The 24,310-nt window shown below is 40.7% G+C and overlaps 2 protein-coding genes across 3 annotated transcripts in view; one reads left to right on the top strand and one right to left on the bottom strand.

Annotated features, from left to right (window-relative positions):
- LOC117817031 (leptin receptor overlapping transcript-like 1) overlaps positions 1-24,310 on the top strand; it is a 762,389-nt gene that overhangs the window by 86,196 nt on the left and 651,883 nt on the right. The gene's annotated exons all lie outside the window — the stretch shown is intronic.
- Positions 1-24,310, bottom strand: part of sec24b (SEC24 homolog B, COPII coat complex component) — a 33,373-nt gene that overhangs the window by 5,241 nt on the left and 3,822 nt on the right. The window contains exons 3-20 of one of the 2 annotated variants that reach the window (XM_034689452.1): positions 23,035-23,184; positions 19,432-19,563; positions 11,485-11,568; positions 11,110-11,273; positions 9,450-9,634; positions 9,085-9,187; positions 6,881-7,007; positions 6,683-6,792; positions 6,374-6,486; positions 6,132-6,250; positions 4,229-4,284; positions 3,917-4,123; positions 3,107-3,230; positions 2,562-2,720; positions 2,284-2,457; positions 1,773-1,883; positions 840-1,015; positions 140-277 (exon numbers count right to left, since the gene is read on the bottom strand). In XM_034689452.1, the coding sequence (XP_034545343.1) occupies positions 140-277; positions 840-1,015; positions 1,773-1,883; positions 2,284-2,457; positions 2,562-2,720; positions 3,107-3,230; positions 3,917-4,123; positions 4,229-4,284; positions 6,132-6,250; positions 6,374-6,486; positions 6,683-6,792; positions 6,881-7,007; positions 9,085-9,187; positions 9,450-9,634; positions 11,110-11,273; positions 11,485-11,568; positions 19,432-19,563; positions 23,035-23,184 (2,432 nt within the window). The remainder of the gene's footprint in view (positions 1-139; positions 278-839; positions 1,016-1,772; positions 1,884-2,283; positions 2,458-2,561; positions 2,721-3,106; positions 3,231-3,916; positions 4,124-4,228; positions 4,285-6,131; positions 6,251-6,373; positions 6,487-6,682; positions 6,793-6,880; positions 7,008-9,084; positions 9,188-9,449; positions 9,635-11,109; positions 11,274-11,484; positions 11,569-19,431; positions 19,564-23,034; positions 23,185-24,310) is intronic. The other variant, XM_034689453.1, reaches the window with a different exon arrangement.

Genomic DNA, 24,310 nt, shown 5'->3' with positions numbered 1-24,310 from the left:
ACACAGTCATAGATTTAAATGCCTCAGATAAAAAAATCACACAATGGATTCAAACAGCTCAACAAAGTGAGTTCAGTGAGTTCTTCACTCTCCCTCTGTCAGGACTTCAAATCTTTGCCCTGACTGGTCTGAGTAATACCTGGTCAGACATGTTGTCCAGGCGGTACAGGTCGGGGTGAACCATCCTCATCAGCTGCTGCAGCGGCTGCGTCTTAAACTCACACATGGCAAAGACCCGCTCGTCCAGCCGTGTGCTCGTACCCGTCCGCAACGCTTTCTGGAAGGAAGAACAGAACATGTGAGCAAGTTATTCCCTCTTTATTGATTCTGGTTTTTCCATTTCAGTTTGTAACTCTAGATCAATTTAATATAAAATCATACTACAGAGCCGCCAAGCTGCACTTTACTGAGCGGCTCCACAGCAGATAACTGAGTTTAAATCTCATTTACAGAAAGGAGAACTCTTGTTGGTTTTCTTAAGCCTTCAAACAATGATCTGCTTCGACTTTGATTCTACTTTCGAGCATTTCATGAGTTAAAACTGAGTGCTAAAGGTTTGCACTCAGAAGAAAAGTCCTATAGGCTTCTTTTCTTAGAATATGAACATGCACGATATCATGTTTGAAGGTGGGCACACCCTGGATGATGAACGAATGAATGAATGAACAAGTCCTGGGTGGATGAATACAGTCATTGAATACAGGGAGTGGAAGGGAGGGGAAATGTGGATTTGAGGATGTGTAACACTGAGGAGTGAGAGGGAGTGGATTATGGGTGTTAATGTGGAATGTGTGTGTGTGTGTTTATCATGTAGTGTGATTCCCCTCAATGAGACACACCTGTTTGAGCAGAGAGAGGATATAAACGGGGAAGAGGCGCAGGTTAGCAGGGACCACGAGGCCGGACTGCATCAGGTTTGATACGTTGCTCTTGTAGGCGTTGATCAGATCCACCACGGCGTTCACCAGGGCGTCACGAGCGTCTGACAGGCTGGACGTTACGGACCGGTCGATGGCTGAAACATGGAGGTGGAGAAGGTTACAGTTTTGAAATGTGATGGGGACTCCCTGCATCTCGTTAAGATGGGAAATGTTGTTCAATTGCACGGACATTTTTTCTGCTTTTACACTACAAGGAGATATATTACACCCCTTTTCAACCTTTTAACAAAGTCTCCAGGGGTCCAGTTGAAACGTCTGTGCTGTTCTTTGGTCAGAAAGTAATATGGATCAAGCATCAGAGGAGGTTTTGGACTCTGTAGAAACCTGCTCCAGACTGCTTTACTCAGAATCCTTGGTTTTGGTGTGTGTCTCTTTAAATCTTTCTCACTCTAAAGTATATGCACAGAAATACTGAAAAGTGTTTCCATATATGCCCCCATGATTAATTCCTATTTGTTATTGATGTGCTTTTACATAAGATGTCACCTGAGAGTGTTTTACCTCTGCTTTTACTGTCAGTTTGCTTTTATTGTTTTGTGAAGCACTTTGTTACTTGTATTTAAAAGTGTGATACAAATAAAAGTATTATTATTATTATTACTTTTTTCCCCCTCTTTATTAATCAAATGTATTTATAAATATCTTTAAAATAAATCAAATTTAATTCAAATGCATTCAGATAAATTGACAGAACTTAAGATATGAAGGATTGGATTCAGGGACAGATGCACTTTAAAAATAGGAAAACACAAAAAGCATTGAAAAAGATAATAAAAGCAACAAATCTCAAATCTCAGGTTGTGTCAGGAGAGGATTATTCTACAGACTTACCCATGTTGGCGAGCAAACAAGTGATGGCCTGAACATCAGCTCCAGAATAAACGTCACTCAGCTGGTTGACAACCGGCAGACACAGAGTGTGGACTCGGATTCGCCTTTTTCCTAAAGAAGTAAACAGAGAAAAAAAAAAAGAGAGGATCAAAACACAAAAACAGACAAAATATAGTGAGGCTATTAAACAAAATCAGGTGATTTCTAGGACACAAGTTCACTTTTCATGCATGAAGGCAGGCCTGCAAAGATTCGCCTTAAGACTTTTTGATCTGCTGACGCTGCTTGTGGCTTTAAAACCTGTTCAAAGACAGTCACACTGTTGTACTGCTAAAAACATTCATCCAAAGAGGTTTGATTAAGAGTTTACAATTTTAGGAATACTGCTTCACGGTAACACAGAGCCAAATGCGCTAACATTGGGAAAAAGCCATTAAGACCACATGCTCCTTCTTCAGATTTAATCCACACAGATTTTATGATCTCATTGTCGGTGTGTGTGTTTGTGTACCTTTACTGGAGGTGTAGAGCAGAGCAGCCTGGAAGCAGGCCAGAGACGAGTCCGCCAGAGAGTCTTCAATTGACATCTGGACAGCGAAGGCAGAGTCTGGGTTCACATTAGCCAGGGACAGCAGGTCAGTAGATCGCACAAAGAAGTTACCGTGGAACGTGTGGATGGATAAACCTGAGGGCAAAGGGTTTAAGAGATGTGAGCAAAAACGAGTCCAGGAGAAAAACTGTGACACTTGAACACAGAGCTTCTTTGTGCGTCTGACTTGACCCAGTTACCTTTAGTGCATCGTATCCTCATGACCGCCTCAAAGCCGATCTTCCTGGTGAGGTATCGGTCCAGATCTTTCTGGAACTTCTCTAATTGAGCCGGGTTGTGGATGAAATGGAAGGAGGGGTAGTAGAAGATGCTGCCTGCTGAATACTTGGAAATGCATGCTGGAAAACAGGAAGAAGAAGAAGGAGAGAGGAAACATATCACTTTATATTTACTCTGAACACAGTGATGGAAACTTCCTCAGTGGCTCTCAAAAAGTCTTTAAAAAGATCCTCCTACATAACAAATATGGACCTTTGTGTTGGTTCACTCCAAACAAACCTAATTATATCCATTTCATTTATAACACACACACACACGGGGAAGTTTGAGGGGGCTGACCACTGAGTAAACATGCAGCACAGTCATGTCATGATATCTGCACAAAGGGTCACAGTTCAGCTGCATCAAATAAACAAAAGGTGTAATGATCCAGGAGCTGACCGAGACCCAGGCTCCTGTGTGCAAAGAGAAGAGGACTGAGGTTAAAGTGTTTGGTGGTACTCACATATAGAGGCAAGGTCAGTGTACTGGGAGCTGAGCAGGAAGAGATCCACTCCTATCTGTTGACCTGAGCAGTCAAGTGCAAGTTTCTTATAGAAGTCTGTGGCGGGGCCGAGGTGCTGAACTCCCTGTGAAAACAGGAAATCAGACATGTCAGGTTCAGATCACGTTCCCTAAAGCTTCCTGTGTCACTGGATACTCTGGCTGCATTTGTTTCAACTTAAGAGCCAACAAAGTGATTAATGATATGGTGAGGATGCAGACTGAGAGCGTGTACTGTAAGTCCACTATTCAAGGAATGATAAGGTCACAGGGGGGAGTTTATTTTCTTTTTACTTCCAGCCCAAAATCCTCCAGAAAGCTCAGAAGCCAGAAACAGAAAACAGTGTTCTCTGAGGAGACAACACATCTGTTCTAGTTTTGCTTTATTTTTAATTGTTTGGACACCCCTGCCGGTTTATTCAGCTCAAAAATAGACCACAGAAGATCAAGGTCCATAAATCACAGCCCTGGAATGACACAAAAACAGCTTTAAAAGCTGAGGGATATAAATACAAAACAGACTGTCTGAAGGATGCCAGAACAATAAGTGAATCCACTGGATGAGAGGGTGTGGAAGAGTCATTTGTTGGCTTTATGTCATCTGTCATATGGTTTGGTTTAGGCTTCATAAATCACAGGGAACTTAGCAACAACTATCACAAAGTGATTGATGTGAAAAATCAGTTAAAGATGGTAAACCAACAGAGCTGCAGGCACAAAAACTAAAAGCTTAACTCATTCCTAAAACACCCGTCAGTCGTCTCCTTCCTACCTTGCTGCTCGAGCGCTGGTTTGGGTCTTCCCTCGACTGCAGCGCCCCAGCTCCCAGCGTGGGCAGCTGGGTCTGAAACACGGAGACACGGCCTCCGGTGGGAGACATGAGCTTGAACGCGGCTTGTAAGGCCGGGCCGAGGGCGCTGTGGGTCTCTCTGCTCTGGCTGAACATGCCGGGCAGCGACGTTAACAGGTCCTTCACAAGCTGAGAGAAGAGGAGGAGGAGATTACATTCAGAGTGATCAGGGTTTGAGGAAATGATCAGAGAGTAAAGGTGTAATGTGGAGAAGGAGGGAAACATGGAGTGTACCTCTTTGCTTTCTTTTAGGTTCACCATGAGGCTGTCATGAGATGGGATGAACACATCTGGAGAATAAGAAATAAAGGAAACACACCGGGGTTAGAGCAGGAAGATTTATCCACATTTTTATTACACTTATTACACTTATTACACTTAAATGTTTTAAAAACTCAATGACGGTTTAGTATCTGCAAAATTATGGCTCATCTGTTCAACCTGCAGCATCATAAGAATAAAGAAACCTTACACCATGAGAATAATGTTTGAATTGATCCCTGTTTAAGTTTTTGAACTCCCCTACTTAATTTGTTTCTACATAAGTAGCTGTAAAAACCTCTGGAATATTTGTCATAGTCATTTCTACTTCTTCTATATCTCTTTAAAGGTCTGCCACAAGTTTCTGAGACAATGCTGCCACCTGCTGGTTACAAACAAAGCTCCTTCTCTGAGTACTGATCTAAAGCCTGTGTCAGCTAATCCAACCTGCTTCATTTAGAGACCTGGGATTAGGGGAGGAGTTAGCAACACACACAAAGATATACACTGCAAGGAATAGAGCCTTTAATCTCAACAAACTCTGGTTTGTTTGACTTTTCCAGTAAAAATAAAACAAACACAAGAGATAAACTTTAAGATCTAAGGTGTGAAAGCTGTAGCTCTCAGATATCTCACCCTTCAAACAGACCAAATCACAGCACATATAAAGGTGACCTATCAGCACACTCGTGGTCACAGACTCCAGGAGGAGCACACACGTCAGATCAGGTCACCTTTATCCATCAGGTTATCATGCTTAACAATTTGACACATGATGACTTAAAGCTAGGGTTGGTAGTCTCGGAAAACCAGCATGAATTTGAATGTAGCTTTTCCTCATGACTCCGTCTAACCCCTCCCCTCCTCCCTCGGAGCTCCTCCAAAACGACGCCCCCCCGCTTACATGCACGAGCGCCGCTGATTCTCGACCATATGATGGTGACTGATTCAAAACCGGTCCTCACCAAAACATCATCATAGTGAAAGTTAAAAACACAAACAAACATGGCTGCTGTTAGTACTCACAACTATCATGCTAGCATTATCCAGTTGTACCGGTGACACGATATCAGGAGAAAAGTTATAACACATATATAATACTGTAACAGCTCTACTGTTTGTTAAACGTGTTCAGTGTAGATGCTCTTAATTCCTACAGTGTTGACGGTCAGTGAAGGCATCAGGAGAGGTGTAGCGTGTGTGAGCGGGAGAGAGGAGAGGAGAAGTTTTTCATTCATTCAAACATGGATTGTTGCTTTGTTGGTTGGCGTGGTAACGGCCGACAGTGACCGGTTATTAAAGATCAACGTGTTCACGAATCGGCTCGTCATCACTACAGCGTCCGGACGGACGCTACAATAAATATATATTTTCTGTAGGACTTACTGAACGTCATTAATTATTCTGCTTGTTGGTGAGAGCTTTTTAGACTCTGATCCGGATTACAGTCCTGAGCAAAGCACCTCATCAGGTCAGAGGGGACAGGCCCGAGGACGAGCGAGAGGGGCAGTAAATAGAGTCAGGGGAAGTAGAGGCAGGAGACGGGGACTCGGAGGAGTGCACGCCGGGGAAATGTACGCGCAGGAGGAGGGCAGAACGGCTGGACGGGATTTGATTGGTTTAAAATTTGGGGAGCCAAAAAACGGTGATTGGTTGGTGTTTTCCCAGGTTTACTCCGGCTGTAGATAGCAGCTTTTCTTCACTCTTTTTTAGGAACACATTATGTATTGATTACCATCAGGACATAAAGATCATTTTAACCAGTATGACAAAAAGTGTATCTAAATCTGATTACCAACCCCAGCTTTAACTGAAATATCTTTCTGACATTTTTCGCTCCTTCATAAGAAACTTGAAATCCAGTGAAAAGACGTACCATCGATGTCCGACACCACCAGCATCTGCGGCTGAGACAGTCCCTCCTGCAGGTTGTAGAAGTGGATCGTGTTGTCAAAGGTCAGAAAGCCGACCTTGGTGCGGGAATCCCCGGGCAACCTGAAGCAAAATCAGGCTTTGTTAGTACTGCTTCCAGGAGAAACACCTCCTCGAAAAACATGCTTCAACACGTTCATAATCCAGCCACATGCATGCTTGTGTTTTTAAATCACAAACACTCACTTGTCCATGTTGTCCAGCAGTGAGTCACAGAAGTACTTCAGGTAGCCTGCTTCCACAGCGTTGTGAGACACGTCCAGAACAAACAGGTAGGCTGCTGGCTGAGGGGGGCGCAACTAGAGGAGGAACACACACATGTTCAATTTGAAGTCTGCAAGAGTTATTTTATGCATGCTCTCTCTTTCTGTTGTCTGTGAAATTAAAGACAGTACACAATGTTGTCTGTGGATGTTGCAGCACCAAGACGAGGCTGCCCTCTGGTGGAGAAACATTCAGCCAGTGGAGAGTTAAAGAACAGAAACTAGAGATCACCATGTAGTCTGAGGAGGCGATGAACTCCACGGTGGCATTTTGGACCTCTGGTCTTTTATGTGGCTCCCCGTACGACCTGGTGACCGGGTTATACATAAACTCATCTGGAACTGAATGAGAAAGAAAGAAAGACAACAGACATCTTAAACAGAGCCAAACTAAAATGCATCCCTTGTTGACTCCTGATCAGAATCGTACCATCGTTGACCCGGTAACAGAGGTTGCACTTCCACCTGCGCTGGTCCAGGAAGGTGACAAACGGGTTGATGTAGGTGCGACAGGAGCGGCAGCGCACGATCGTGTTTGACGTGATCACCGGTAGCTGCTGCAGGGGGGAGGAGGAGGAGGAGAACAAGAGATGAAGAAAAAGTCAGTACAGTGAGGAAACTGTGTCAAAGGGAACGTAGTGAATTATCTTGTGGGCTGCAACACATCGAGCCTAGTTTCACTCCCTCGCCTCAATTTTCCGGTCGTGACCTTTTCAAAGATTCCTCTGTTCATGCCTCGGCTGATGACTGAGGAGCTTTGTTTCTGTCTCTTGGAGAACGTGGATAAAAGAAATCTATGAAACTGTAGTCTTTGTTTGACTCTCTTTTCTGTCCTTGTGTGTGTGTAACAGTTTTTCAAGGACTTCTCCTGTAGGCGTACCAGGGTTACCTGAGAACATAGAGTATGTACTCTTTCTTCAGTCTCTTATTTCATCCCTGAAACTTACCAAACAATCATGCAAAGATATTAGCATTTTCTTCACCTCAGCTCAAGTCTTGTGGAAACTTTGTGCTTTACTTGGGAGCATAAGCAACAGTCAAATGTTGCAGAGTCTGAATGTTTGCAGCAGAGAAGTCTCTATCATCCCTCTACTTGTTAAACCTTCTAACAGTATTTCCAGGCTGCTGTGAAACAATCTCTACCTCTGCTACCGCTTCAGTCCACAAGCCTTTTCTGGTGTTGTTGACTTCTTACTGTCCTCTCTCGTGTTATGGTGCATCTCTGTTGTCCATCAGTTCATACCTTCTGGCAAATCAGCCAACACTTCTATAAATACTCTCACCATCCCTCCTCTCCTCCTCCTGACCGTCCTGCTCTCACAGCTGCTGCTTTTACTGATTAACTGGTTCAGTGTGTTGAGAGTAAACCAACTTCTGATGATGAACCGCATCTGTGCACTTAACTGCTGACTTAAACTTGTGAAATTGTGATCAAATTTAAGAGAAATCTGTTGTGCCTGCCAGGCGCTTGTTTTTGGATTTGGTGTCTCCTTGTGATTATCTACAATATTCTCCTCGTCTATACCTGTTTCGGCCGCAGTGTTACTTTTGAATGATCTATCCTCGCTCCCTGTTGTTGGGCAGCAGAAAATACCTTTTTTTGCCGGCCTCACTGCGGCCAAGAAGTTGGTTGTGATGAGGTGGAAATAACTGGATAGTCTGACTGTCAAGAGCTGGATCCTCACTTTCCTAGATATAGTTTACTTAGAGCTTTCCACTACTCGGATGATTAATGAATGTAATATTCAAATGTGGGTTAAAAACTGAAAGAACAGATCTAGCCTCTCTTAGGATCTGTGTTGTGGTCTGATGCAGCTGGTGGTCTCAGTTTGTTCTGTGGTGGGTTTTTATTTATTTCAATTTTATATTATTTTATTTCATTTATTTTATTTTATGTGTGTGTACATTAATGTATGCATATCCAAACTTAAATGTGTGTCCGGCTGCGTAGCCATTGTACCTACTTGCTACTGCAAATGTGATTACAATGTACACTATTTGTCATTTTTCTAAAATAAATAAATAAAAAGATTTAATCAAAAAAAAAGAAGAGAAATCTGTTGTATGATTGTGAGTTCCAATCCAAAATCCAACCAAGTTACTATTGTTTTTTTAGTACCCCTGAATGCTAACAGTCTTTTCTGCACCGGTTGGGACTTTATTTAAAGACACATAACTTTTAGAGATCTGTTCAGAAAACGTCAAACATGGAGGGAGAATTTAAAGGGGAAGCAGCCTCCACTGAATGTCTTTTATTACAGTGTGATGGGACAGTATCAGCACCATAACACTAACTGCTATCACCAAAGTTTTAACAAATTTGAAGACAAATTTCAGAAAAACAGTGAACGACTTCTCAAAAGTATCTGCAGCAAAGGCATCTTTTTATCAGCTTTCAGAAAATCAAAATGTTCTTTTAATCATGTGTGTTTTTCCCCCACAATAAGTAAAGAAGCACTGACTTAAAATCAAACATGTGCTGCTGTTCCCCTCAAAAAGGAAGTTTAAGCCACAGTTCAATGAAGCTACTTTATCCATAAGATGTCATCAGACAGACAAGAAAACATTTGGGCATAAGTTAAAGATATCTGATATATTTTGAGTTTTGTGGCTGTTTAAGGCATCAGATCATACCTGAAGATCTCTGAAGGGGTGCAGGAGGAGGCCCAGAGGGAGCCTGGCCTTGTTGAGTAAAGCCTGGGTCTGTGGGATGCTGGTCAGGGTGCACCTGAATGTCCTGATGAACAAGAGAAAAGCATAAAAGACCGTCAGCGTGAGAAACTCAGTGTAAGTGAAAAAGACATAACTCTATGGATTCTAAAAAACAACAGAAACTTGAAATGTAAGAATAGATCCTGGTCATTTATCAACACCTTAGCAGCTCTGTTATCTTTCACACATTTTCATGTCTATGTCTCACTTTGAATCTGTAAATAACACAGAAACTGAAAATAGTAAGGAGGTAAAACAGTGTTATAAAACCTCTACACTTCACTCACTGTGGACTACAGTTGACTTTCTTCAGGTCGGGGCTGAGGTTGGGTTCAGGGGCTTCTAGGGGTCTGGGTGGCAGCAGGTTTCTCTCCTGCAGCAAGTCGACCGGCCTCAGGGCCTCCACCTCCAGCTCTGGCACCCCGCTCAGCCCTCCGAGAGCTGCAGACAGCGTGGACAGGTTTGGGAATGGCTGTGGAGGAAGGAAAGAGACATTACTGCTCTGTTATTATGCTGATAAATCAGGAGCAGTGCAACAACACAAAGAGGAGAACACAGCTGCTGCCAGACGGGACGGAGATTTAAATTATGGAGCATACTGAAAATAAAGTACCCGATCTATCAAAGGTCCAAAATTAAATGTTTAAGGTGACATTGAATGTCTTAAAGAACTTTAAATGGAGCTTCTGTTGTGTTCGGATTAAAAGAAGTGTTTCAATTTGTTTCTATGTGTTGGGAGGTTTTAAATAAAGATCTATATCCATATACTTCGCCCCACACTACACTGCAGAAATGCTAACAAATCACAAGCTGTTTCGCGGCCTCAGATCCTCATGTGGGGCATTTTTGGTCGTTCCTAAGTCGAGGCTCAAGCTTTGGGGATGAAGCTTTCTCCATCAGAGCCCCTCGACTTTGGAACGACCTCCCCGAGGAGATAAGGCACACAGAGTCAGTGACATCTTTTAAATCTCTTCTTAAAACCCATTTTTACAGACTTGCTTCTATGTGACTTCATCCTTCTAACCGCTTTAACTTCTTTTTAATTTTTACTAGCTTTTATCCAACTAATTAATTGTTTTAAATTTTATTGGATTATTTTATTTAACTATTTATTTTTTAAATTTATTTTTATGTTTTCATTTATTATTTTTATGTTCCTAATTTATCCTTTTCACTTTTTCTAATTTTCCCGATGTGATGTCATCCTCTCATTCTTCCTCTCATTCTGAAAACCTCATTTATTGTCCTTTTAATGCTTTTATTTACTTCCATTTTTATTCATTTATTTTTATTTGTTTATTGTATTTACTTATCCATTTTTAAAAAATGTATTTGTATTATTTATTTGATTTACTTATACATTTTTTATTTATTTATTTTATTAACTCATCCATTTTATTTGTTTATTTTTTATTATTTATTTGATTTATTTATACATTATTTATTTATTCTATTTACGTATAAATTCTTATTTATTTATTTTATTTTATTAACTTTTCATTTGTAGTCATACATTTTTATGTATTTATTTTATTTACTTATCCATTTGTTTTTATTTATTTTATTTACTCATCCAATTTTACTTACTTATTTTTATTTATTTATTTTATCACTGAAAAACCTCTCAAACAATGATTTATTGTTCTATTGTCACACCATTTCATTCTGTTTAATTTCCATGTATTCTTTTTGACCTCACGTTGTATTCATTTTGAATTGTTTAAATTCCTCCTCCCTGTCTGTCCAAAGGTTTACTTTGTTATTCAAACCATGCTTTGTTTGTCAAAGCACTTTGTAAACATTTGTTTTTAAAGGTTCTATATAAATAAAGTTATTATTATTATTATTATTATTATTATTATTATTATTATTATTATTATTATCATTATTATTATTATTATCCTCATGCTTGTTTGACCTCTATGGAATCTATGGTTGTGTCCTCACCTGGGAGTACTGCTGGTAGCCCGCCTGTCCGTATGGGTCATGGGAGGGGGAGGAGTCAGCATGAGAGGCCGGCCCCTGGTGATAGGCTGGCTGCATGCTAGTGTATCCATAGTTCCCATAGGACACCGCCTGGTCGTTCATATCATTGGAAGGCGGCATGGAGTCTGAAAACAGAGAGTGAAGCGTTACAGAAAAGACTAATTAATGATATTCCCCTTCAAAATAAAAGCTCTTGTAAATAAAGACTATCTTCTCAGAAATGTATGATTTGTATGAGATGCATCATGTTTTTCCCTTCTTTAATGTGGCCCTAATATTCCATGATAATACACACACTCACGAGGACAGGATATTCAGTTTTTAAACAGTTCATACCTGGAAAGTTTCCCCCTTCCAGGGAATCATAGCTGTTGGGCACCGGAGAGGCACTGCCAGTAGAAGAAGATGAAGTGTCTCCACCTGAGAGAGGCACAGACAATCAAACACAGAGAGAATTAACAGCTGAATTAAAAATCAAAGACTGGTGGAGGACGGGAGACAAAAAGAAATGAATTGAAAGAGTCAGACGGAGCCCCGTGGGAGAGATGAAATAACAAAGCTGAAAGATGTGACTGGAAAGCAAAGAAGAGTGAAGGCTGAAGGAGTCTACGATGTAAATAAAACCAATTACCATCAGGAAAGGGGTCAAGATTAAACGTGAAAGAGGAGGAGATAAGACGGAAAGAACAAAAGGAAGAACATTAGGGGATGAAAAGTTTAAAAAAGGGTTTTCTTTGGCATGGTGAGTGCTGTGTTTGAACTCCCTGAGGAAACACAAGTGAAGAGAACATGATGAAAGGATGCACTTTAGTCTCCTGAAAGCTGGTATGTGGATGTTTAGAGGGAAGCACATGTCCTGAAGGACAAAAGACATGGAGAGAATTGAAGAAAATATGGAGGATAGAAAGAGGAGAGGAGTAAAAGATCAGACTGACTGTCTTTTTAGTTATAAAGCTTTAAACATAAATTCTCTCCATCTTTCTGTAACGCACACTTTTAGAGATTTTCTTAACTTCTCACTTTGATATTCGATTCAGACAAAAGAGGGAGGATATAGATATACTGTGCCTGACAGAGCTACAACTCTAGACTGTATAAAACATGGACGGAACAACAGATTCCTTGAGTGAAGCCAGAACTTTTAGAGCTCCACCTGGAGGCTCACTGCAGTAGAAGTCTTAAAGCTTGAACTCCTCCATTACAGCAGTTGGACATGGGTCAAATTTTTGTCCTGCACAAACTAAGATGAAATATGAATGGCTCTTCAAAATTCTGACATATTGTGGTAGCTGGAAAAAATGTTTAATCTCTGTTTAAGTTTGATGCATTTAAGCTCATTAATTTTGTCTCAAAAGCCAAAAAGAAGACAAGATAGTTTCTTTAATTAGTGTACATTTGTCTGAATGCTTTGTTCTTGAATCCTTCTGTGACACCTCTGACCCTGGACTACATGACTATTTTTTTTTTTTTTGGCGGGGCAGGGATTTGCCTTATTTGATAGGACAGCTGAAGAGAGACAGGAAATGCAGGGAGTAGGGAACGGGGGAAAAACATGCAGCAAACGGTAGCGGCCGGGAATTGAACCGGCCGCGACTGAGGACTGTAGCCTCTGAATGTGGGCCGATTACACCAGCTATGCCACCAGCGCCCCAGTCTTTAAAGCCCATGTGGATGGGAATACAGGTATTTTTAATACAACAATAAAATAAAAACTTCAAACTAGAAAAGTAAAATACATGTCAGTGGTTTTGTGGAACATTCTTTCCGTCATAACAGTTTGTTCTTATCTTACTGACTTGTGTTCATTTTTTTAGGACATTTAGTTTTCAGTAGTAATCTGATATGAAAAAGATGACCGATGGGGTGACGTTGTCCTGGCGGTCAGGGTGTGAGCCCCATGTGCGGGGGCTATGGTCCTCATCGCAGCGGACCTCCACCGTTTGCAGCAAGTCTCCCCCCCGCTCTTTGCTCCTCACATTTCCTGTCTCTCTTCAGTTGTCTTCTCCATTAAAGGCTAAAATGCCCTCATAAAAACACAACTTCATAACGTTTTACTTGTTTGGCTCAATGTTTGCCAATTTGATTTGAACTGAATTCTCAGATACATGTATGTTCTATAGCTTTTCATCAAGCAGCAACTTCTGGTCTTAAATATGAAGCCAATGCAGCAGTGTAACAAACTGCAGTTCATCATGTGTCCACTTGAGGCTGGCTGCAGAATCACCGGAAACCACATACACACCCATTTCAATATCGCAACCGCCAACAAGAGGCTTTAAAACAGTGCTTCAGTAACAGATGGGTGACGCCACAGAGACTACATATATATTATATATATCTAATTCCTCTTATCCACTGCTGAGGTTTAAAGTTGGATTTTAATGTCTGTTGATTATGAAGAATAACTCACCAAACTGCTGGTACACATTCATAATCTCTTGAATAATGATACTGTCAGTTTAAAAATGTTCATTTTATTTTGGTTTAAGTCAGAAAAGCCTGAAATTGCCAAAACATGATTCTTAGTTTTATCCTCACATTAAGGAATAGAGATCGTTAAATCAATACTGTGATCGGATCGGTTCAGTATCGGAATCAGGACCTAAAAAGTAGGATCGGTGCATCCCTGGTTTTAATAACACAGTGGTGCACATCTCTGCACAGGAGTTTAGTCAGGAGTTAATAACAAGGCTGAGGTACTGAGGTAGATGTGTGAGTATGCAGAGCTGCTTTTAACAACACCTTTAGAGCAGAGTTGTGATGAATGTGATGTAGAAGCTGCATGAGTTCCACCATGACTAAGACCATGCTGCTATCAAAACAGCAATCCTCCTTTAATCAGACGTAGGACCCGTATGATGATGATAGTGCCCCACATACCAGCTAAACAGGGTCAGATGGGATGTGATTCGTGCTGCATCCGAGGTAAAAAAGAACAGATGTGAGTCGCATGTGATCAAAAACCTTTAAATGTCTTCCTAAGAAGCGGTCTCTGCCGTCATAATGTCCTGCTTTGACATGTCCTCCCACTCCCTCTCTCTTCCTCTCTGTGCTCACACTTCCTCTCTGATGCTCTACTGTACCCTATCAAACAAATCAAAACATAATCCCTCCGAAATAAAGTCTTGTAGATACGTTGCATTATGGACCAGTTTTCCTCTCATGGATGTTTTTTTTTTTCCCAAAGGATTACAAGGGTAGAAAATTTGAATGAAGCCATTAATCCATGCTGGCCAAAAGGAGGGATCAACTACAGCGAACCAAGACACGAAGGGACGCTGGCAGAGGGCTCATTGGACGGGACAGGATCCAATTATCTCAGACTAAATAGACGAGTGGATTATCTGCTCTGGAGGAGGAGGGGGAGGACACCGGGATAGCTTAGTCCACCTCCGTCAAGACTCCTCTAACATCTCCTCTGCCTCATTGTTCTGTCAGCGTGAGGGGAAGAGAGGAATTGCAAAACTGTAAATACTCATGCAGCAGATGCATCGCTCTCCGTATTCTAAACCCTCTACTCCTGCTCTGAATCACAAGCCCTCTTCAGTATCACTCAATCTGTAGCCACCCCTGATTACTGATAATTAAAGCTCCATTCATACAGTGACTGACAGTGTCCTCTTTTTTTTAATCTGTTTCTAACGAGTGACACTGATCTGATTATCAGCGTGTGAGCAGAAAGGGACAGAAAGCTGTGAGAGTTTCTGGACTTTTCCAAAGAGCGCACATTTGGAGTATTTTTAGGAGATGCAACATGTGCTCAGATAAACAGCTTAGGCTTGAAACAGCACCGCCATGACAACAGGTACATGTTGTGCCATTAATGTGAGACGAGCTTATCGCTTTGGGACAGGGGGACTCAGCGGGACACAAAAGGACGGAGCAAAGAGATCACAAAATCTGTTTATGATTTAGAGAATCTGTGCCAATGAAATCTACGGTTAGGATCAATACTTCTACAGAGCAAAATGACACATTTGGCATTTGTCATGATTGTTTACTGGATTTCTTTTGGTTTTGGATAATTTAGAAGAAAGAAGAGCCCCTTGAAGATGTTGCATTTTACTTAAAGGGTTTTTAAGAGGCATTTATCAACATTTTCTGGCATTTTATAAGCCTAAAGATTAAATGCAGGATGAGTAACTCAAGTGTGGCATGTTTTTAAGAGGTGATAGTAAATCAAACCTGGTTAGAAAATGTTATATATATAGTCTTAACCTGGGATAAAAAAAGACTGCACAGACTTAGCTTTGAATTGATCACTAAATTAATTAATAGAAATAGAACCAGCAAGATCTTCTTACTAGCTTCAATTTATAACGCATCTGATGCATGATGAAATTTGGTACAATGTGAGATCATAATGTATAAACTTAAAGAAAGACAACAACCTAAATCAAATCTTTAAAAAAAGTTTAGTCCAAAAAATGTCATCTTAAAAGGATTAAACAGAAAGGGTTCCACATCTCAAGAGTTTTGTCTGATTTATAGATACAAACTAAAACACAAGCTCATTACTCAAACATAGTTTTGTTCAATTTCCTATAAATAATAATATTATGGGTGCGGATTTAGCCTAACGGCTCTCTTCATCTCTTCTAACCCTTCCATCTCTTTCACTCCCCCACTCTATCTATCACTCTTCCTACTCTATCCACTGTGCTCTCCTCTATCAATAAAGGTGTAACAGCTGCAAAATATAACTTAAAAAATAACAAAAGTAATATAAATGTAATAATAAAATAAAACAAAATAAAATAAAACAAAATAAAATAAAACAAAATAAAATAAATAAAATAAATAAAATAAATAAAATAAATAAAATAAATAAAATAAAAATAAAATAAAATAATAATAAATAATAATCATCATAATTAATAATATTTAATAATATCAAATGATATTAAAATAATTTGTCAAAGAAAGATGTCAAATTAAATATCAGCGTGGGATCTGGGATCTAACATTGTGTTTTACTGAATCTAACGATGGACACAGACCCAGGAGGAGAAATCAGGAGGGGAAACATTGGATGCTAAAACAAGTAAATAAGTGTTAACTGTGCAGGCAAAGTCTTCTTCAGGATCAAGTAAGTCAGCGTGCACACACACACGCACACACACACACAGGGAGTGTGAGAGCCTGAACCTGCTGGCAGGGGAGCGGTTATATTTAAAAACCTGTTAACCTCTGGATGATGACACAGCTCCTCTGGGAAAGTTATCAGCTGAACACCCGAGTGGTACACAACCAGAGGAGCTAGAGGCTGTTACAGCTCACCACCGCTCAGTGTTATAAGACTTGTATGTTTAAGAAGGAAAGGGAGTTCCTGTTTTAACAGAAAGACCTTTTAGGTTTTTAGCTTTTACTCTTTCGTTGGAGTTTTACCTGGAGGCTTCTCTGCTCATGGCAGGTTTGATCTGTGACCACCACTGCCTGGAGGGCCACTTTTCTGAGTATTGTTTGAATGAAAATCATATTTTTCAGGCACATAAGACGTCAGGATTATTATTGATTGATCATTTTTTGCTAGTTTTGAGTTTTAAATTGCCCAAAACCTTGTGATTTTCAATTTATGTCATCATAACCACAGGTAGGGGAGAACGGGGTTGGTTGTCACACAGGTTGGTTGGCACACTCGTTACATCTCACCACCAGGGGGCGCTGTCTCTCAAATTGGGGTATGGACATTTCCAGAATTAGGATCAGAGCTCACCTACATAGTCTTCTCTGGAGTAAGACAGCTGAACTTGAGGTGAGAGGACTTTTTGTGTTTGTCATGTCAAATTGTAAATATTCAGCTCCTCAGTATTTTTCTTCTAGGCTTTTAAACGATGGGTTTATAACAAAACAAGTGTTACCCTTACAAAGTGTGAGGGGAAAGCTCTAGTTTACATTTTTATTAGCTAGCTAACTTGTTAGATGGTTGTTAGCCTTGATGCTAGCAAAAAATTCCAGTTGGGGTTGGTCGTCACATTCTCTTTGGGGTTGGTTGTCACATGTAACACCTAGTTGAGTCGGCCATTATTGTTAGGCCTATTTGTTTTGTTATTTATGTTGTTATATAGGCTGGCCTAAAGATGTGTTTCCTGTTCATGGTCCTTGCTCATTTGATGTTCAAATGCATTAAGTTATGTAGGCCTATCACTTGTCAGTGCAATTCAATTTTCAAATTTAGTTCTGCCTTCTTCCCTTTTTAAAAAAATATTTTTCCCATTGAAATACCATTGTGACAACCAACCCCATAGTGTGTGACAACCAACCCCATAGTGTGTGACAACCAACCCCATAGTGTGTGTGACAACCAACCCCATAGTGTGTGACAACCAACCCCATAGTGAGTGACAACCAACCCCATAGTGTGTGACAACCAACCCTATAGTGTGTGACAACCATCCCCATAGTGTGTGACAACCATCCCCATAGTGTGTGACAACCATCCCCATAGTGTGTGACAACCAACCCCATAGTGTGTGACAACCAACCCCATAGTGTGTGACAACCAACCCCATAGTGTGTGACAACCAACCCCATAGTGTGTGACAACCAACCCCATAGTGTGACAACGATCCCCATAGTGTGTGACAACCAACCCCATAGTGTGTGACAACCAACCCTATAGTGTGTGACAACCAACCCCATAGTGTGTGACAACCAACCCCATAGTGTGTGACAACCAACCCCATAGTGTGTGACAACCATCCCCATAGTGTGCGACAACCATCCACATAGTGTGTGACAACCAACCCCATAGTGTGTGACAACCATCCCCATAGTGTGTGACAACCAACCCCATAGTGTGACAACCATCCCCATAGTGTGTGACAACCAACCCCATAGTGTGTGACAACCAACCCCATAGTGTGTGACAACCAACCCCATAGTGTGTGACAACCAACCCCATAGTGTGTGACAACCATCCCCATAGTGTGTGACAACCAACCCCATAGTGTGTGACAACCATCCCCATAGTGTGTGACAACCAACCCCATAGTGTGTGACAACCAACCCCATAGTGTGTGACAACCATCCCCATAGTGTGTGACACCAAACCCCATAGTGTGTGACAACCAACCCCATAGTGTGTGACAACCAACCCCATAGTGTGTGACAACCATCCCCATAGTGTGTGACAACCAACCCCATAGTGTGTGACAACCATCCCCATAGTGTGTGACAACCAACCCCATAGTGTGTGACAACCAACCCCATAGTGTGTGACAACCATCCCCATAGTGTGTGACACCAAACCCCATAGTGTGTGACAACCAACCCCATAGTGTGTGACAACCATCCCCATAGTGTGCGACAACCATCCACATAGTGTGTGACAACCAACCCCATAGTGTGTGACAACCATCCCCATAGTGTGTGACAACCAACCCCATAGTGTGTGACAACCATCCCCATAGTGTGGGACAACCAACCCCGTGATGGGCCGACGTAAAAAAAGTCTACCGTAAACAGTTTCCAGATGTGGCTAAAAATAGCAGATTCAACAAAACTGGTTAAACTTATTTTTTATCAAACCCTTTATTCTGAAACCGGGAAAAGAAGCTAATTCCCATCTTTGAGAGACAATAAACATCCCCTTTTTCATGATAAATGTGTCAGAATATTGATCATTTGTTAATTTTTGTTGATTAAATTTCTTGTTTCAGCACCAAACACCTCACAACTAACTGGTAGTTTTACGACACAAGAAGAATAAGATATCATGCAACTTCACAGTAATCCAAGGCCAAGAAGAGTTAGCCAAAAAGATGAGAAGTGTATCGATTTTCCTTTCTGTCAGTATCCAGTCAGGCGGCTTAAGGAGGTGCACTAACAGACAGATGATCAGATCCCAAAGGCTACTCAGTGAGAGAGAGCTAGTCAGCATGCAAGGATGACTCCTCCCACCGCACGACAATCAACACAAGCAGAAGAGGGATGGAGCGACAGAGCAGGTTAGACACAGAGCTTAAAGATGATCCCAGTAATGATGACTGTGAGGGGGGGAGGCGGTGAAGAGGCGACGGGGAGGAGAGGGTGATGATCTGATTAGCTTTTTAAGAAAGAGGGAGGTTGAAATGATGAGCAGCACGATGATCTGGCTTGTTGCTAGGTTGAGTAAAAAGTGACACAAAAGAGCACGATGCACGATGGGTACAGGATGAAGATGCACAGGTTGAAAACACAATCAATGTAGTTTTCTGTCTTATCCAAAGGTTTAAAAGAAGAGCTGGATGACTTAATGGGGATGGAGAGAGACGATTTGGGGTAGTAAAAGCTAAAGCAGACCTGCTTCCTCATCCTCCTCCTCCTCATCATCGTCATCATCAGAGCTGGATGACGAGGGGGCCGCGGCTGGGCCTGAGGTGGCGGCAGGGGCGGAGCTAGCTCCACTATTAGGAACATATCCGTACTGCACGCCTGTGGGAAGGGGGTGGGAGAGGAACATGAGAACACGTACTGGACCGGGTGATCGGCTGCAGACAGGGAGGCCGTGATCAGGAAGAAAACTGGTAGAAGTAGCTGGTGCTTTTACAAACTGTGTGAATAACAAGAGCGTGTCGGATAAATGAGCCCAGTAAACAGATCAAAAGTTAGTGTTTTTGTTACTCTGGATTAAAGAAGATTTGTGATGAACAGAAGCTTAAGATTTGAGTTTTCTGATGTATCAGGGTTTCTGCAGGGCATTAAAAAGCATTAATTGTCATTATATTGATTTTGGAAAATTGAGGCCTTAAATGGCATTAAAAATAATTACATTTGATTCTCAGTGGCATTACAAATTATTTCTGTAGTTTTCAGGAAAAATATATTATAATAATATATTAAACATAACGTAAACATGCAGAACCATCGGGTACAATTGCCGTTAAACCGGATGTTTGGAAAGTGGCCAGCAGGTTGGACCAGGTGGAGGAAGAGAAGGGGAATGGGGAAATGCAAATTCCAGCAAAATTGGCTATGAAACATGGAATTCAGAGGATTCCACAAACGGTCTAAGGCACATTTATCTATTTATCCATCTATTTATTTATTTATTCCACCTTTATTTTACCAGGTAAGTCAATTAGGAACCAATTCTCATTTACGATAACGTGCCTGAAAGGTGAACTAGAGGTCACCCTCCAGTGTAATTTAAGTTCTCCCTCAGCTCTGATAGGTTCTGATATGTTTAAGATGAGATATTTGTAGTGACAGTTTTCATATAAAAATCATCTTTTCCAAAAAACAAACCTGTGGATTTTTTTTCTTGAGTTCACGGTCATGGCATTGAAAATTTTACAGTATAGCATTAAAAAGCTTTACATTTGACTGGCTGATTTTTAGCAGAAACCCTGTGTATGTCAATAACAAAATTAAAAGCCAACCTTTCATTTTAAAGCTCTAACATGTTTTTAGAATGCTGCTCCGAACAAGAGAGCGACTGAGACTCTAAAGGCTCTTTCTGGAAATGATCCTAAACTTTTGTTTGCTCCATAACTGAATGCAATTCAAACTCCTGTTGCCTTATTGTCCGGTGAATTGAGGAGATGCATTCTTCCATATCAACCTAAAAAGTAAGTCGTCCCTGCAGGACTCGATACTGATAACTTCTGCTTCATTCCATGATTTCATGCAAAAGAAAGACGGAGAGACTTTGGAGCTAAATTTAAATCGTCTCAGTCATCTGAGGACGAGAGACAGCAAGAGTGACTACTTGTTTGCATAAAGGTGTGTTGCTTCACATTAACTTAACACCAAATTTAAATAGGAAGCCAATAACATTTCAGAGGTCACATGAGACGCTGGTTATGAAGAAGATCGCAAACAGAGACCGCAAGTGACTCCAATCTTACATGCACACACAGGCAGGTTTAAAGGAGACAAGGCATTCAATTACGAGCCATCTCACAGCCTCAGATCCTCAAGTGGGGCAATTTTTGGTCGTTCCAAAGTCGAGGCTCAAATGCAAAGGGGATCGAGCTTTCTCCATCAAAGCCCCTCGACTTTGGAACGACCTCCATGGAGGAGATAAGGCACGCAGAGTCAGTGACATCTTTTAAATCTCTTCTTAAGACCCATTTTTACAGACTTGCTTTTATGTGACTTCGTCCTTCTAACCGATTTTACTTTTATTTTTTTAATTAATATTAGCTTTTATCCAACTAATTAATTGTTTTAAATTGTATTTGATTATTTCTTTTTTTATCTATTATTTTAATGTTCCTAATTTAACACTTTTTCTAATTTTCCCCTCATTCTGAAAACCTCTTTTATTGTCCTTTTAATGCTTTTCTTATCCATTTTTATTTCTTTATTTTATTATTTAATTATTTAATTAATTATTTATTTATTTATCCACTTTCAGTTATTTATTTTATTTACTTATCCTGTTTTATTTATTTACTCATCTTTTTTTATTCATTTACTTATCCATCTTTTTTTAATCCTTTTTTATTTGTTTATTTTATTTACTTATTTTATTTATTTATCCTTGAAAAACCTCTTAAACCACGATTTATTGTTCTTTTGTCACACCACTTCATTTTGTTGAATTTACGTGTATTATTTTTAACCTCTTGCGTTGTATTCTGTTTTACATTGTTTAAATTCCTCCTCCCTGTCTGTCAATAGGTTTACCTTGTTATTCAAACTAAGCTATTATTAATATTAAATATCTCAGTTAGAGGTATTTGAGAGTTTGCACATGTGCTCATGTCAGATGGACTTTAATGCACCAAAGTTACTTCAGAGGCAAAAAGTTTCTACCTTATAATAACTGGGAACAATCTTTCCCCTGAATGCATTCATTGTTACAACACAAATAAACATTAATGTTACCATTTAGCTTATGTTTGTCCTGTTGAACATGTTTCCTGTCACCTGAGGCTAATAAACTAGGAAGAGCAATCTGTACTGGAGTGAAAAATCTCCAGGGGGTATTTTTGTTGTTTCTCCTTTTAACATTAACAACATATGACTCTGGTGCGACTATGCAAAGCTTCAAAGTCTTTGTTTTTGCAGCCCAGATAATGATTAAATGCAGGTGCAGCTGGTGCGAGAGTCATTTGATTCCAGCCCGCCGAAACGACAGTGGAAATATTCACACGTCAAAACCACAAAAGACCAGCAGCTGGCTGCTCACTGCCAGCCTGCAAACCTCAAATTTGTGTAAACACTCACACCTGCACATTTGAAACTTTGTGTGTGTCACAGATTATGTGTGCAGCTTTGCCAGAGTGCAGGTGTGAACATGTTAACCATTCACATTTGCACTGTACTTTTAGAACAGGATTTATAACTGCACAATCTAAAAATAGGCTGGTAGAAGAATTTGCACCAGAAAGTGAAAAAGCACAGACGCTACAGCTGTCGTTTCTTTCTCTATCGTAACCTTATGATGACTGAAGAAGCCTTCAGATGAGTCTTCTGAATTAAGCTTTGAATAATAATCTGCTAAACCTCAAAATTAAACTGTTGAGAAAAAAGTTTTTCAACTCAAAGAAGAGAGAGACATCGTCTTAAACTACAGAGTGAGTGGAGTGAAACTAGAGACAGGAAACTGATTTCCTCTCTACATTTCAAGTATGAACGCTATTTTGATCCTAAAATTGCAAAACAATTTACTAAACTTAGAGCTTTAGAATTCAAATCACACTCAAATAGTTCTTTGGCAACATGCAAAGCATCATTTGTGCAGCAGCTTAAGTGCACAAAGGCAGTTTGTCAACGTTCAGCTTTGAGCATGCAGAAACCTTTAACCTTACAGGGTGTCAGTTATTACATCGCTGTTCAATCATTGAACAACGCAACTTTACAAGCTGTCGTCCATCAGAAGCAGGAACAAGCGTGTGATGTGTCAATATCTTAAAATTAAATAAATAAAAGCCTCATAACTAAACTCCTTCTTACCTTGGTGGTGTCCTGGTGAGGAATGGACTGAAGTGGAAGGGGTCCCTGAGGGCGGTCGGTCTGTGTCAGCACTGCCACTGCTGTGAGTGACCCCGCCGTAAGAGTTGTAACTCAGAGAGGCCTGATGGCTTTGGTCGTAGTGTTGGTGGACTGTGGTTCAGGAAAAGACGACAACAAAAGACATGGAGGAAAATAAGTTAGGACACATTCACATTATAGGTCTGCATTAACAGACATTAGGGAAAAGAACAGTAATAAAGAAGTAATAACCATCAAATGTTGTTGCATGACTAGCTGAGTTTACAGAATTTATACCATGTTGTGCAGAAACAAATACATTTTTCCGTGAGCTGCATGCACCTTTTTCCCCACATGTAATTTATAAGAAGGTAATGGATCTAATGTGGAGTGTCCTCTGTGTGGCATCCATATTTGTCCACAATAAGGCTTAAAATGAATTCACTGAAGCAAGTAAAAGGAGGATTAAACTCAAGAAATGGGGTTGTCCCAGGAGCGCCATGTGAATGCAGGTTTTTACCAAGCTGAGTCTAATGCGGAAGTGCTAAAAACTGCAGTTCAAGGAGGATCTGCTTGAGACTGACTCAGGAAGTGCCGGAAACCACATACACACCAATTCAAAAAAGCCGATCTTTACAGCAGAAATAAACATGTTTACAGCCTGGTACAGAAAATGAGTGTAGTCTGGATAGCTCATTTCTCGATCGACACACACTGTGCTTAGCGCCGCTCGAGTGGCTGCTTGCTGCGGCAGCTCTCTCTTCGTTGTTCTTTTTTCAACCTTTTTTTTTATATCTGTTAAGTTATCTTTGTATTTGGAGTCATGACTTTTAATGACTCATTTGTTGGCCATAGACACCAAACTGGCTACGTTTGCAGTGGTGTTTTTACTATTTTTGTTCCTGTCTGTGTCCAGAGATCCTGTGTAACCATGGTTGCATTGTTAACATACGAGATCAGCTGTTAGCAGCCCGTAGCATGTTGATGCTAAACGATGCTAGGCCCGATGTTCCCTGCGAGCTGAGGAGAAGGAGGCTAGGATGATGTGCTGGTACTGAGGTGCAAGCTTAAAAAGGCGACATCGACCTGTCCTTCCACCCACCGTTATGGGGAATGTAAGATCTATCTACGATAAAGTGGACGAGCTAACCCAGCACCAGAGGGAATACTGGCAGAGTAGCATCATGCTAACAGAGCTAACACCGGGCACGAGCGCCACATTGGAAGGATTTCACCTGCTGTGGGCGGACAGGATACA

Source organism: Notolabrus celidotus, chromosome 8, assembly GCF_009762535.1.
Source record: "Notolabrus celidotus isolate fNotCel1 chromosome 8, fNotCel1.pri, whole genome shotgun sequence".
Lineage (NCBI taxonomy): Eukaryota > Metazoa > Chordata > Actinopteri > Labriformes > Labridae > Notolabrus > Notolabrus celidotus.
The sequence above is the reverse complement of the archived record's forward strand: the minus strand, read 5'-3'. Positions and strand labels throughout refer to the sequence as shown.